Source organism: Onychostoma macrolepis, chromosome 22 (genome assembly GCF_012432095.1).
Source record: "Onychostoma macrolepis isolate SWU-2019 chromosome 22, ASM1243209v1, whole genome shotgun sequence".
In the NCBI taxonomy this organism is placed as follows: domain Eukaryota; kingdom Metazoa; phylum Chordata; class Actinopteri; order Cypriniformes; family Cyprinidae; genus Onychostoma; species Onychostoma macrolepis.
Window position 1 is genome coordinate 22,290,132 of NC_081176.1, and position 16,795 is coordinate 22,306,926.

Genomic DNA, 16,795 nt, shown 5'->3' on the forward strand with positions numbered 1-16,795 from the left:
AGTTGTTTTTTTTGGTAACTGAATCAATGTCTAACCATTTTTCAGTGACTACCACCATTTTAGCATGGCATTTCTAGTTGAAAACAGTTAGTAAAACATGTCTCAAGATGTTCTTGAGGTGTTCATGGCAATCACTTAGTGTCATTTAAGTTGTGATAAATCCGTTTTTTGCTTTGTCATTATGGTGAGTGGGGTGTAGATTTATGCCTAATGTGAGTTTGAATATTATTTTGCGTGAGGTTTATAGCCATGGTGAAAGCAACAATAGATATTTTACCTCAGATCTTGAAAATAAATTAAAGCAAACTTACGTTAAAACTGTGAACTCACTGCGAACCAGCATCCATAACAAAGATGGTATCTCTCACTCACTCAAAACTGTTCAGTCCATTCACATTTGAATCATCTATTTTCCGTGTCCACTTTTCTTTACTTCACACTTGCCATTTTTTTGCTGTCACATAGTCTCTACACTGGACGCGACAAAGCATTGCAAATCATTTGAACTTTGTGTCAGTACGTCATAAATAGAACGTTGCAGCAGTTTACTGTCGGGGATTTGTCGCACCGCGCTGCACCGCATCCAGTGTAGACAGCATCACTGATTGTAGTAAATTCTATTATATTTTGTCTGGTGTAGACATGATGTAAGTTTATGTCGCTTTCTGATGCTGTGTTCGAATTTTCATGACACATTATTTGAAATTAGCGCTTTTACTATTGTTTGGCCATTTTTCGTGGGTGAAATCCAGTACTCTGAATAGAAATCCATGTAATTAGGAATTTCGTGTGAGGGCAAAAGATTTCACAACACAGATTTTGCAACAAGTTCATGTTGATCATGTGAATTTGCTGTGCTGACCATCATAAAAATGCTTGGTTTGAAAGTGACTTCTGTGTGACTTCATACATCGCTATGCTATTGACAAAAGTGGACCCTTTTGGTGTGCAAATTTTTGCTTAGTTTTTGTATTGACTTTTTAATCCTAAGAATGAGCAGCAGGTTGAGACAGACAGAAGATAAGTTCACATAATTCCAATGGTTTTCATAAAGCACCATGGGATTTTCATGCTTCATTTAATTAACCTCTGACTGGCTTTTCAATAGCAACTGGCAAAGTGTTTTTCTCATCCGTGCACTTGTATGTACACAGAGCTCCCGCCACCCTTCACCCACAGGATACTATTAATCGGAGCCATCTTTGATCTCTAGGCTTAGTTCTCTTAGTCTCTTGGTCTCTCTGGGCCTGGCACACAGCATGGGTGGGGTGAGCTGCTAGAACGGGGCAGTGCCTGGGGCGCTACACTCCCCTCAGGTGAGAATTTTATTATGGATGATGTTTCCGCCAAATTATTTACACCAGATTTCCCCCAAACTGCAACCAAAAAACCTCCGCTACGCAAAGCCGATCAACATAAACCCAGCAAGGTTGAGTGGTCTGGAGTTTTCAACACTGGTCTTTGGTCTTGGGAAGATGTGAGGAACCTTCTCAAGGTGCGATGGGGGAGCTGGACATAAAGGCTTATGTCCTGCTTCGTAGTTTCAGGTAGTTCAGGGACGCAGCAAACGGAACAGATGGGATCAAAGCACCTACGCCCCTACACACATCATATTCTCTTTTCCGGAACCACAGGACGGAACAATCGTGACTGATGTGATGATGCAGAAGCGGATGGTCGGCATTAATATTCCATGTTCTTATGGGGCCAAACAAACGGCCAGTCCTGTTTTTTGATGGTGGTCTTTTATGGTGGAGACCTGCAGCTTTTGTGAACTGGCTACAAGAGCTGCCTTGACCTGCAAGCAATGGAACCTCCGATCATTTCAATGTAAAGCTAGCAGGCTAACAGAAGAGAAGCACTGAAGGTTACTGAATGCACTCGGCACGCAAAATCTCTTGGAGCAAATGACCTCCTGATTTTCTTAACTCCAACAGAGAAAAAATGCAACCTTGGTTTTGTAAGTTTCCAAGTTGGAAGTATAGCTAGAACTTGTGTAGCTTAAGTAGCACTTAAATGCACTAATCTAATGTCTTCTGTTTTAATATCGCATTCATTTTTATTTACATTTATTTTACTTAATAAATAAATAATAATTAATTCACCCAAAAATAAAAATGGCAGGCCAAGACTTGTCTTCTTGTAAACAGTAATTAGCTAGGTTTTCATTCACATATTTTATGCAAATTTGGGGATATTACATACATTTTGCTAGATGGAAATACCAAGATTCACATAAAAAAATGAAAACTGAAAATTCATTTAAGAGAATAAAACATGGCAGGTTGATGTGCACATCAGAAACTTTGAATTTTGGAAATCTGAACTGAATTTTGGAAATTTGAATTGAATTTTGGAATTTTGGAAATTCCAAAAATCTGGAAACTGTTTTTGACTGCACTGTTTAAACCGCAACAAAAAAAAAGTAACAACGTCCAATATGTTCATTTCTTTTTTGCGGCAATTTTCCCCAGAAAATATGATTTGGTCTTTTGATCACACTGAAATGGCACTTTATTCATAGATTGTTTCTGAAATATGCATATTGATTTAGTCACGTACTGTATGAAGACTGATGAAGAGTGAACAAGATCTTTGAGCTACACGATTTTCTGAGAATAACAGTTTTGACCGACCAAACTATTCTGGCATCACCGGTAAAGGAGAGACGGTGGCATTCATAATGATGGTCTTATCGTACAGGGGTAAGTGAATGCGGTCTTGTGGCTTATCTCAAGGTCCCTCAAGAACCTTGAGAGCAAGCAAGTGAGATTTGGATAATGCACAGAGGCCGTAGCCCGCTTCTCTCCACCCCTCCACCCCTTTCTCTGTACTCACCCAAGCTGAACAGCACCAGGAACTTGAGGCAGACAAACTCCCTCTGGTCCAGCTGGAGGGATCGTAGTTTGCTCACCAGCTCCTGTGCGTGACTCAGGAGGTTGTTGAGCGTGGCACCGGCTTGGGAGGCAATTAGGGCGTAATCCACCTGAAGAGAAAGGGCGAGAGTGTTCACACACACAAACAATAAAGGTATTACCACAAGCAACATGCCAGATCTCTGAAGGTTTGAAACATCTCAGGTATAGCGAGGTACAAGGGGCAGGATTGCAAAAATAATTTGAGGTCTGAAAGAACACTTCTTCCATTGGTTGATCAAGTATGTGCCATTGATTAAACCAATCTGAGGTAATTATTGAGTTACGTATTAACTTTTGGAACAGAAATACTACGTTTATTTAGAGAAGATGTGCTCATATTTGCTTTGAAACAACGAGTTGTTTTAGGAAAAGTTTAGGCATTGTTCCTCAATCATTGAAAATTCTATTTCTTGAATCCTTTTACTTTAAAAGTTCAATCAGCCAGACGGCACTTGGCACCACATTTCGAGTTTTTCAGTGCCGTCTGAAGTAAGCATGTAACCAGCTCTAGCAGCTCTACGTTTCATACGCCTCTTTCCCTTTCTCTCCTTCCCAGGCTTCTCTCCGCACAGCAGGGACAGTGCACTGGGCCGAGGTCTGAATGATAATCAGCATCAAACCGAGCGGGGAAGAGCTGCACGTTTCTCCATCCCTGGTGCCCAGACCCTCGGACCCCAGCGCCCCGCGCCAGACGAGGGTGGTGGGGGTTGAAGAGGCGCGAGTGAGCGGGGGCCCCTGGAGGTCCCCCAGGCTACCGGGCCGAACCCTGCGCGGGACCCCCGTGGCCCTCTCCTCCCCTTTCAGGTGCACTTAATATCTGCAGCAGCAGCAAATTTGTCTTGGAGGCAAGTCCTTAGCTGCCACTCACTGTAAGCAGGCCATATTAAATTTTTATATTTATTGACAATTCATTACCATAATTGACTGCGCCAGGGTTTCTGGAAGAAGGTAGACTACGGGCCTCCTAAGCGTAAGGAGAGCTCCCTCTGAGCTGGATTTGCAATTAAAAACACGGGCGGATTGGAATTTATTTATTGTGTAAATATGATGAGTGGAATTTTTTAAAGTCCTGGCTGGAGAATTGCACATTTCTCACCGGCTGTATTCGTGGATCTCTTCGAGGCCCATATAAAGCTGCTGAAGTTGTCAATTACCTGGGATTTGACCAACTGACCAGGTGCCTCAAGCATTAGTAACCAGTTAAAGTAAAAGTAGTGGGATTACCCTTAAAAAAATACAAATAATAATGCAAAATACTGAAAATATTTAACAAACATTAATACTAATCTAAATAAAATTTTGGAAATGAAGCATATTTATACAAATATAAGTATTTAAAAAATATACACTACTGAAAATTCCGGTGAAAAGCCCCCCCCAAAAAAATCCTGAAAAATTGTTCCATAACATGGTTTTTATTTTGTTCCATAACGACAACTGAGCACTTGTAGCTAACCGTTTGTAGCAATATTCCCCAATTCATTCTAACATTGTGAATATCAGTGAATGCTTGATCTTTACAAAATACTGAGACCTGTATGAATATCATTATGATGATTTGGATTCTTCTAAAGGCCTGGGACCTTCAGAGTGAGAGACAGACAGACAGATGCAGCAAAAGACGGGGTGGAGGGGGAGATGTAGGTCTGTGACATTTTGGAAAGCCGCCCATGTAGTGTCATGTGTCGCAGCACTTCAGGACTGATCCCCCACAGTGCTTTGCTGCCATACCAACACTAAGGAGAAACAATGACACGTCCTCAAACAAGATGAGAGATGGTGGGCAGTTCAGTTGACGGTCACTGTTTTGGAGTAACTAAATTGTAATGTATGTCAATATAAATATTGTTATTATATATTAGTACATTTTATTTATATATATATATATATATATATATATATATATATACACATATATATGCACTACACAGCAGTCTGAAGTTATATTACACTGATTTACTGAATCACAATATTGCTTTAATAACTGGCAGAGCGTTTGTTTGTTATGCATAAATCTGTGTTCATGCGTGAGTGTGTTGTGTGGCCGGGCTGTCAGTAGTCTGCTTTGGAATAATAGGACGTAATGAACTGTTTGGGTCTTTGCCTTCTCTCTCCCCAAAGGCTTTTTTTCAGCACCAGCTGTTCATTAGGCAAAATATGCAAACAAGGTCTGGTCCTCCTCCACCCCGCCCCCAACCCTCCGCCAGACCTTGCTAATCAAACATAGAGGAACGCTACGCAGAGCACTCGCAATCCAGACAAATCAAAGATAGCGAGCACTGTGAGCTCTCACAGATCTCCAGATGTGATATCTAACAAACGTTCTCAGATTTTATTGCTCAGAGGTTGCTTTTTCATGGCTCAGGAGGCTAGAAACCACTTTCACACTAACCAAACAAATCAATTTCTGACCTCAAACAGACTCAACACCAAAAAAAAAAAAAAGTGGAGTTCTCAGTTGTTTCTTTTAAGTATCAACTTTGTCTCAAATTATGACATAGGAAAAAGTATAGAGCTGTAGAATTATGTATATATAATTCGGAGAATTTGATGAGAAATGCTTGAGTAATACTGAAAAACTACTGAGATGTTTTTGAGACATCAAATATGTTTAATTTGGGTTTTCTCTGTCCTTTAGTTGACTTGGTGGAAATCACGTCAGGAGCCGGATTCGAACCCGCGTTGATGGCTGTATAATTTACCAGAGCATATGAGTTTGTTCATCATTTAATCTCATAACGTTCTAGAAGAAACTATGTTCTTGAGACAATAAAGATGTCTACTGTAATTTGGGTTTTCTCTGCCCTTTAGTTGAGCTGGATTCAAACTCACATCACTCGCTGTAGGATTTACCAGAGTGTGCGTGTTAACCGCTAGGCCACAGCCATGAAAAGTCACCATCGTATATTTCTTGAACTTTGCTCTCATCCTTAGATGACCTTTCCATATCGATGTTATATATATCATATCATTTATCGCCTGTAATTCACTTCTGTTTCGATACATAATCCTCTGATAAGCTGTGAACTCTTTGGAAAAGTTCTCCTGCTCACGAGTCCCTGTGTTTGAGCTGTCACTGCAGTTGGAGATCACTTTGTTGAGCAGGAGAGGGTGGAGGGAAAAAACATAGAATTAAAAATTAAACTCGAGCCTTACTGACAGGCGGACAGAAGCATATTTATTTATAAGCAGTTTAAACATCTCCTGGAAGTGTGTGTGCATGTGCTGTAGCTGAAGACAGAATTAAAGGTCCTCGTGTGCAGAAAACTTCAGCTGAGCCTGAGGCGTCCGTCCAGCGATGTTCCTCAGAGACGACTGAGGTAAATCATACATATCTTCTGCTTTCCCTCCCTGTCCATCTCTCTCTGTGTCTCTCATCCCTTCTTCACCACGATGACTCGTGCATGCTTAACCAACCATTTTATTTATTCGTTCACCACGCACTTGATAAGAAGTGTACAATTGATTATTCTGGCCACATTAGTTTATACCTAAGCGTAATCTATTTTTAATGGAGTGGCCGGGGCAGTCGATAGCACTTTAAAGGATGTTGATCCACACTGGCAAAAAGGCCTGATGAGATCTACGGGGAGGCTTGGAGAAGACTGCAGCGGACGCTCACCTGTTGCCCTGTGACCAGGAGGATGGAGCCCTCTTTGGCGTGCATCACCTGCCGGAAAACGTGGTCCAGGATGAGGAGTTCACTCCAACAGTTCTGGAGAAGCTTCATTTGGTCGTCAACCTGAGGAGAGACCAACAGATGTATAAGAATTAGTAATTTGGGTAAATTAGAACTTTTTCAAATAGGTGGGCATGTTCAGAATGGTTCAAAGTTTTGAATTTAGCCTTGATTAACTGGATAATCTTTGAACATGTTTAAAGGGATAGTTCTCCCAAAAATGAAAATTCTGTCATTAATTACTTACCCTCATGTCATACCAAACCTTTAAGACCTTCATTCGTCTTCGGAACACAAATTAAGATATTTTTGATTAAATCAGAGAGTGTGAGTTGTGGTACTCTCATGAATGGTGGCGGGAGACTGACCCCATTGAATAGTGTTATTTTTGTTTTCTTTGTGCACAAAAAGTTTTTCGTAGCTTCGTAAAATTATGGTTGAACCACTGATGTCATGTGGACTATTTTAATGATGTCCTTACTATCTTTCTGGGCCTTGAACGTGTCAGTTGCATTGCTGTCTATGGAGGGTCAGAAAGCTCTCGGATTTCATCAAAAATATCTTAATTTGTGTTCTGAAGATGAACGAAGGTCTTAAGGGTTTGGTATCATTTTTGGGTGAACGTTTTAAGTGATTTCAATCCTTTTTGGGTAAATAGTGTTGTCCTGTAGCAACTGTCCTAATCTGAATCAATATTTTTAGCATATTTATTAAATATGTTATTAAAAAGTTATTTTAAATTGTAATAACATTTCACAATATTAACTGTTTTTACTGTATTTTAATCCAATAAAAAGCCTTGGTAAGCATAAGAGACTTCAAAACCATTTGAAAATAATAATTATTCAAAAATTTTGACTAGTAGTGTAGAAATAACTTTTCACAATCGATCAATCTTAGATGGATCAAATCAATTTAACATCAAGTTCTGTTGTACATTTTTGTTTCTCATTTAATATGCCAAATATGCCACTTTATGGAATTAAAAAGGCTTACAAATGTTGTTTCTTTTTGATTTTTCAGTCACACAAGTTGTTGTTCAGTCATTTGTCATTTGAGTGTTATTTCAACCTTCGGCGCTTGTGTCTCTGTGTTAGTAGTCCGGACAGCCAGTAGGAAATCAATACTGGTCGCAAGAGGTCGTTCTCATGTGAACTTCACCAAATGTCACTGTTTTTCACCCGCTGTTAATTAATCTGTTTGTCAAGCGATACAGCTTCATTTATCCCTTGTGATTAAGTAGCATGTTTAGCGTTGCGCAGTTAGGTGCACTTACGTTGAAACACTCTCACACGGGAGTTGAACGGCTCCAACAACACATTCATTGTCACCCTTCTTGGGTTCTCATGGCTCCCTTGGTCAATTATTAAACGCAAAAGGTGAAAAGAGCTCTTTGAGTCCGATGTCGGCAAGAATGAGGAAAATTAGTGAAAATGAGTCCCCGTCTGACTATTCCTCAAACGTCTACATGTTGATTCTCAATTCACCCATGAGAAAAGTTTACAAAAGGGTCATGAAAATACAGAAATGTAATGATTATGAAGTCTCATGAGAACAGCGAGTCAGAGTGAAAATAATACTTGTGGTTTCTCAAGGCAAAAGCCTCTTACTATCTTGAGAGGTTCCATCGATATCTGGTTTGGATTGTTTTGACTGCTTGCGATTCTTGTTTGTGCTACTCTCATAGTCATAACAAATATTTCGAAATCAATTCAAAGAATGGATTTCCAAATCCGGCAAAGCAAAAGCCTCAGAAAACCAATCAAATCTCTTTTTGTTTGGTATCGTTGCATCACTTATATCAACTCTTTTACTGTACAATTGATACGGTATGGCCTAATTTCATCAAATCTCCAGATTTGAAATACTAGGGTTGCAAGAAGCAAATATATGCATTTGGCATTGTTAACACGTCTCATGTTTCAATTCATGCAAGTAAAAAATGCCCATTCTACAAAGAAACCTGTCATTTAGTCAGTTTTTTGACAGGCTTTCTCATAAAAGGCCTTGCCCTCACATGAGCCTCTGATGCCTGGCGCTTTTGGGTCATCAAACAGGGACGAGGGTGCCATGAGTCAAAGCAGGGGAAGACACTGCAGACCGGGGCCGCTGCCAGAAACACGTCAGATGGGCAGAGAAGGCATCTCTGACCTTTTAAAGTGCGTCTGACACTGCTGTTTCCATGTCAGCTCACTTCCCTTTGCACTGTCACAGCTATGTGTAACTCGGCTCTGAAGTGCACTTACGACAGGCAAGCTATGTCCTCTAACACTGGAGGTAGTGACTTTGTAGGTTTGATACACAGTGTGGCTATCAAATATATGATCAGCATTTGCGTTTTTCTGTGTAAATCATTTGTAAAAAAAAAAATGTTTACTAATTTTACATATTTTTCTAATTTTTTAACATGAAATGTAGTAATGTTTTTGTTTTTTTTACTAACAATCTCAAATACCTACAAAGGTTGGTGTTTATTGGGCCTTTCACAAAGAACAAAAAAACAAGAACAAATTTCTGTGTAAAATGGTATACATTTACTATTTACTAGTACAATTTAAGACAGAATGTTTTACAATTTACACAGAAAGTATGATTTACACAATTGACACTCAAATACGTACACAAATGTTCATTTATTGGGCCTCATTAGCCAAACATTAGCAGAATGAATTGTGTAAATTGATTGTAAATTTTGCTATTTTAAAATATTATTAACTCTGAAAAAAAAAAAAAAATGTTTTGACAAACTATTTACATAAAAAGTAGTACCTTTATTGTTACTATATACAATGGCTATCAAATATGCACAAAAGTTTTTGTTTATGGGATCTTGTTCATGAAATAAGTAGAATTAATTTGTTTCGTAAAACTACTTTTACTATTTTTAAGTAATATTGAAACTATTCCTAATTGAATTAGCCAATTTATGAAGACTGATTTATGAAGAATGATTTTACAAACAATTTGCAAAGAAAATTGCATCACTGTTAAAATATACAGTATATCAATTACATAAGACAATTTTGGGTTTATCATTTTGACAATTTTGTTTTATCACTTTGACAATTTCAGGTTTATCATTTTGATAATTTCAGGTTATTTTTTGACAATTTTGGGTTTATCATTTTGACAATTTTAGGTTTATCATTTTTATTATTTTGGGTTTATCATTTTAACAATTGTGGGTTTATAATTTTTAACTATTGTGGGTTTATCATTTTGATCATTTTTAGTTTATCATTTTGACAATTTTGTGTTTATTACTGACAATTTTGGGTTTATCATTCATGAAACACAATAAGATCAACAATGTTTTATTTAGTTTTTTACAAACAGTTTACACAGAAATACATCGTGCTCATGTGTATTCAAATTATAATATGTATATACCACCCAGCAACCCTGGAAAAATATGCAGTATTTGAATGTTTTACACTGTCATACAATTGATGTGATTAGTATTTTTTTCTTGCATGGATCACAGGAATAAACTCAGGCAGACTCACAGACTGTAAATTCAGCTGTATAATCATGACAAGCTAAAAATAAAATGTCAATCGGGTGTTAATGTTTATCTAGATGAGCTGGTGATGTAAGGTGCTGGAAAAATACCTGGAGGTCAACCAAATAAAAAAAAAAACGCTTATTGATTTCATTCCAGAGGCATTAAATTAGGAATCTGAGCTTTTGTTTGCCTGAATAACAAGCGATTAAACATCAAATCTGTTGACCTACACTGAAATCTCGCAATACACAAATTCCTCTTACATCCCTCAGAAATATAAGGTGTGCAACAGCTAAAACTCAGATTTTTGCGTTTATTCATGTGCTGTGCTTCCAAATTTCTCAAAATCAGAGCTTTTACATTCTCTCTTATGATAAAAAATGCATATCCTCCAAGAAACCAATTTAATTCCTTTACAGTCATTCCGGCATTGCTAGATCAATGTAGCGATCAATTGCTGAGCCCCCGTCCGGCTCCTAAAGAAGACCCTAAGACCCTGTCTGCCTCAATGGCACGTTGAACGGCATTAAAGATATTGCCAAATGAATGTGCCATGATTATTTGCAATTGTTTTTTTAATTTCATTTTTAATGTAAATGATGTGCAAATATGTCTCATTGCATATCCAAAAGTAATATTTATTCATCACTGCCTGAAAGGGTTGACCAGTGATAATAGAATACACTCCAAATTGCCAAATACAAGCTTTTTTTTTTATCCCACACGGTTTTGGTAGAGCGCCACAAGCATTGTTAAGGCATGAGTAACGAGCTTACACAGCTGGAACTGATTTTAATAAGTATTTTTTGTTGTTTTTGAAGTGCCCTAATGAACAGATTAATAGAATCTCCTTGAGTGCCCATTAATGAACAGAATGAGACGAATGATTTATTTACAACTAAAGGCAGGCTGTGAGTGTGCGGTCCACAATCACATTTGCATAAATACGAGGAAGGGAAAAAAAAAAAGATATGAGGGGGTAGAAAGAAAATAAATCCCATCCGAAATCTTTTGACCTCTTGGATGTGGATCAACGTTGCTGGTCGGCGAAACTACAGGTGAGGTTTGAAGTGCACTTCAATGGTACCGTCAGGCAGTGAGCTTTGAGTTGTCTTCTGTGGACATCTGTTCGTATGCTGCTACATGCACTTCCTTTTTGCCAGGCTGACAAATAGTATTTGATGTTGGATGTTTCCCTTCTGTTCGTGATTTTTATACAGCAGTTTATATAAGAAAAAATGAGCAAAATAGATCATTACATGAAATGGTTTTTAAGGTGCAGCTAAGGTGTTTTGGGCGGTTGCTTACTGAATTAGGTCCCTGTTTTTTATTCTGTTTAATTTCTGTTTAACTTTAGCAAGCCTGATTGCTAAATTGGTTACATTTACCATCGCTCAGCAAAATTTTATGTCCAAAATCCAGTCATTCTAATAGGAATCAGGAGTTTCATGTCGGGGCAAAAAGTTTCAGATTTTGCTTGTGCAAATTCACAATGTTGAACAACAAAAAGCTGCTTGGTTTGAAAGAGTAAGTGATGCTTTATACATCTCTTTACTACCGACAATGGGAAATGGATGTTTTTTGAGCACAAAATTTTGCATTGCATTGCAGTGTTGGGGAAAGTTACTTTAAAAAGTAATGCATTACAATATTCCGTTACTCAATAAAAAGTTACTAATTGCATTACATAGTTACTTTTTACGGAAAGTAATGCATTACATTCCTTTGGCATTACTTTTTTCACCTGAGCTGGGCTTGCTTATTCATTTTAATTGCTTATTTATTAATCGTGATTAATAAATCAAAATTAAGTTGCCAAAAAATAAAACCTTTTTTGTTAAGAATTAGTGCTGTCAAACAATTAATCGTGATTAATCGCATCCAAAATAAAAGTTTTTGTTTACATGATACATGTGTGTGTACTCTTTATTTATTATGTATATATAAATACACACACACACACATACTGTATATATTTTGAAAATATTTACATGTATATACATTTATATACTTATATTTTTATATATAAATATATATAAACATAACACATTTTCTTAAATATATACATGCATGTGTCTGTTGTTATATACACATAATAAATAAACAGTACACACTAATATATTATGTAAACAAAAACTTTTATTTTGGATGCGATTAATCACGTTTGACAGCACTAATTCTTAACAAAAAAAGTTTTATTTTTTGGCAACTGTAAAGGCCCTTTCACACCAAAAGTAAAATGAATAAGCCTCAGGCTAAAGGAAGTGTCTATGCCCAATTCCTCTCAACACAGGGACAGGAGAGCTGTCAGTGAATAAATGGGAATGCAAAGTAACTGGCATTACTTACTTGAAAAAGTAACTCAGATATTTCATTGTAAATTTAAAGGTAATGTTACTTTACTAGTTACTTGAAAAAAGTAATCTGATTACATAACTCGTGTTATTTGTGATGCATTACCCCAACAACACTGATCGTGATGACACCTCAAGAAATGTAATATTACTATTACTATATCAATCTCTCAACAGCAAACCGCACAGCTTAAGGTATCTTTTATGTCTGTAGCAAAAATGGTAACAAAAGTTGAGTGCCTCATCTCTTTATCAACACTAATAGTTTTTGGAAACCTATAAATGTACAGTTACACTCATGGGAGATAATCTAAGTGTCCCCGAATCCCCAGAGGAAGTGCTAACAATTTGTGCTGAGGTGTCACATTCTGGCTTCCTCTTTTGCCGTCCCGTGGGAGCTGATTTGACGTGCTTTGGATGCTCGAGACTGAAGGGCCTGGTTTATTTGGCCTCGCTTTTCACTGATCTTGTGGAAATCTCCCGGCTTGTTTGTCATGGCAGGGCCTCTGTTTGCTCTCTTGCTCTCTTGCTGCCAGGGGGTCTGATAAGCACGCTGGGACTTTGAGCAGGTGGCCACCAGCCGCTGCGGCTGCATTGCTTCATACCCGTGCTCCTCTGAGGGAGCTGCCTGGCATCTCACTCTCTCTCCGGACTTATTTTAGAGTCTGATGTTGCTTCATATGGGATAGAGCCTAGTGAAAGAGCATTACGGGGGGGTTTAATTTGTACTAATGTGTATTAATGATCTATAATTGGAACAAATGGCTGACCATATTCCAGTAACTGGTGTGTTTTAAAGATACAGTCTACCTACAAATTAAAATTGTATTATACTTTACTCACCCAGTTGTTCCAAACCTGTATGACTGTCTTTCTTTTGAGGAACACAAAAGGAGACATTTTTAAGAGCAGCTGTTTTCTATACAATGAAAGAATCCAAGAAGGGCATGAAAGTGCTTTAATAGTCCTAAAGTTTCCTAATAAACTCCACAATTATCGAGCTTCTCTTAAAGGGATAGTTCACCCAAAAATGAAAATTCTGTCATTAATTACTCACCCTCATGTCGTTCCAAACCCGTAAGACCTTCGTTCATCTTCGGAGCACAAATTAAGATATTTTTGATGAATTCTGAGAGCTCTCTGACCCTCCCACAGACAGCAAGTGTCCTTACATGATCAAGGCTCAGAAACGTAACATCGTTTACGTTGTTTACGCTTTGATCTGAATGTAAACAACATATCCGTGTACATACGTTGTTTACATATGTGATAGTGTCCAAAATGGCGCTATGGGGACGAATTGTTGAATAAAGTCGTTATTTTGGTTTTCTTTGAAAAATATTCACGTAACTTCATAAAATTACAGTTGAACCACTAATGTCACATGGACTATTTTAACGATGTCCTTGCTACGTTTCTGAGCCTTGATCGTGTAAGGACCCTTGCTGTCTATGGGAGGGTCAGAGAGCTCTCGGAATTCATCAAAAATATCTTAATTTATGTTCCGAAGATGAACTTACAGGTTTGGAACGACATGAAGGTGAGTAATTAATGACAGAATTTTCATTTTTGGGTGAACTATCCCTTTAAGTTAAGGTGGCGGGCAAGATTTTTAGTGAATCACAAATTATTTTCAATATTTTTACAAGAAAAACTATTATATGACTCGTATGGACCACATTTATGGGGAATGGCCAAAAAATGCTTTCATGGAAAATCACAGCTAATATTCTTCTGAATTTCTCATTATGTGTTCAATGAAAGGAAGTAAATCACAAGGGCTTGGAATGACTTGAGGGAGAGTAAATTAAACATTTAAATCCAAAATGTGTATTTTCAAAACTGTGTACATGTTTAGGTTCAACATTATTAAAATGTGCTCAAAATGTTTAGATATGTTACGTGTGATGTGTTGCAGCAGTCTAAGAAAGGCTGGATGCAGAAACTGACTCTCAGCAATGCGAACTATCCATGCTGTAATCTTGTCCCAGTGATGTCGTGTCCATGGGACACATAGATTATGTAGGCTTTCACTGTGTGCCTGACAGCAATGTAAATTGAGATGTCATAAAATATCTTTGGGAAAACATTTGCATTCCTTGTAGTAGCTAAATCTGTGAAGACCTCATGGTATTCTTTATCCGAGTGTCTCTGTGAGGGGGGAATAAACAGATGCCCATAATTCATGTGTTAGTGTGCAGGTGAGCAGGTTTGGGACTCATCCAAGGCTAGCAAGAGGACACCGAGCAACTCGGTGGAGTGGCTGGCTGATGCTGGGGCTGGAGGAGGGGTGTTTGATCGATCGAGACGGGGAATAGAGATTGATCAGTTCCCACGGTGACCGCATTAACACTCTCCCGAGTGTGACTCTTGACCTGTGAAACACCCAGAGTTTGATCGGAGCCCCTCAGCAGCTCCTCATCATGTCATCCCACAATAAAAACAACACACGTCGGCATTCAGCAGAGTTTAGTGGGACATGTCAAACATCTCAGGACATCACAGAGATGAATGAGACTATAAATGCTGCTTCTAATTAGTGCTTAACCCAAATGTGTTTTTCAATGGCTGATCATCACATGCTTTTATATATATATATATATATATATATATATATATATATATATAAAATCTATATATATATATATATATATATATATATTAGTGCAGTCAGCGATTAATCGCATTCAAAATAAAAGTTTTGTTTAAATAATATATGTATGTGTACTGTGTTTATTTATTATGTATATAAATACACACACATTCAGTATATATTTTGAAAATATATTATATTTTATATTATATACAAATTTTTCTTAAATATATACATGCATGTGTTTGTATTTATATATATATATACATACATAACAAATATACACAGTACACACTCCTATATTATGTAAACAAAAACTTTTATTTTGGATTGGATTAATCACAATTCCAGTAACCTATGTGTTTTAACGATTCAGTTTACCTAAAAATTCAACTTTTATCATGATTTACTCATCCTAATGTCGTTACAAACCTGTATGACTGTCTTTCTTTTGAGGAACACAAAAGAAGATGTTTTGAAGAGCAGCTCTTTTCTATACAATGAAAGAATATTGACACCAAGTCCATAAAGTTCCAAGAAGGGCATAAAAGTGCTTTAATAGTCCTAAAATTTCCTAATAAACGCTACAATCTTGTGTTTCTCTTAAGTTGAGGTGGAGGGCAAGATTTTTAGAGAATCACAATTTATTTTCAATGTGTTTCCCACAAGAAAAGCTATTATATGAGTAATAATATAGAACAATAGCCGTATGGACCATATAAAAAAATGCTTTCGTTATGGAAAATCGCAGCTAAGATTCTTCGAAATGTCTCATTTTGTGTTCAACGAAAATGGCAAGGGCATGGGAACATGAGGGAGAGTAAATTAAATAAATATATAAATCCAAAATATCTCAATAAAGAAGAAATTCACACCTGCTGAGTCGTGTTCAGCTGCCAGCAGTTATACTTCTGCTTCAAGGACACTTACTGTGTATCTTTTCAGAATGAAACTGAAACAGGTTCTTACAATCTGTTCTTCATCAATATAAAGCTATATTGCCTCATACTTGGCTAGAAAACTATAGTAATTAATAAAGCACTGCAAAGTGCATATACCTTATATGTTCTTATGTACTTTCCTGAAGGGTTTTTGGTTACTTCTAGATGCCATGATTAAAGACTAATTAATTTAATTCATTCATGAGCACTAAAGTGGCAGCCTTTCATTAATGAAGTGATATTCAATAAAACCGCAACCTTTTTTCACTCTGCATGCTTTGCAAAACTCTAATAAGTCTCTTGAGCAACAGCACAATCCAGAGAGAACGGAAAGATGAAATTAGGTTATGAGAACGAAACAAAACAAAACTTATCCAAACCTTAGGCCATTTATCGAGTCCATCTGAGCAGTTGTTTCAAACAATTCACATAAAAAAAGTGTACAAAAAACAAGTCTCTTCCAATGGATCAGAGGGCTTAAAGCTAAGAAGCTATCAACTAATTATGAAAAAAACACAGCAGCCCTGATCAATTATTCAGCTGAACATTAGACTCCTAATATACATGCAGTCATGGGAGGGGAGGCTCTCTGAAGTACCACACACTACGCTACTTTACCCCAACCCCCCTTTCCACGACTCAGTGAGAAAATAATGCTCTCCAAATCCACAATGAGTTGTGCACGCCACGTCGAGCCCGAATCGATCGCGCTTCTCCATCTGCACGCCGCACACACACACATATTCACGCGCTGCGTCTCGCGTTTAGAATGATCGCTGTATTTTTATTTTATTTTATTTCCCCC

The 16,795-nt window shown here is 37.5% G+C and overlaps 1 protein-coding gene across 3 annotated transcripts in view; it reads right to left on the bottom strand.

Moving 5' to 3' along the window:
* nr5a2 (nuclear receptor subfamily 5, group A, member 2) overlaps positions 1–16,795 on the bottom strand; it is a 62,498-nt gene that overhangs the window by 18,933 nt on the left and 26,770 nt on the right. For all 3 annotated transcript variants that reach the window (XM_058760708.1, XM_058760707.1, XM_058760709.1), the window contains exons 5-6: positions 6,541–6,660; positions 2,839–2,986 (exon numbers count right to left, since the gene is read on the bottom strand). In XM_058760708.1, coding sequence (XP_058616691.1) covers positions 2,839–2,986; positions 6,541–6,660 — 268 coding nt within the window. The remainder of the gene's footprint in view (positions 1–2,838; positions 2,987–6,540; positions 6,661–16,795) is intronic.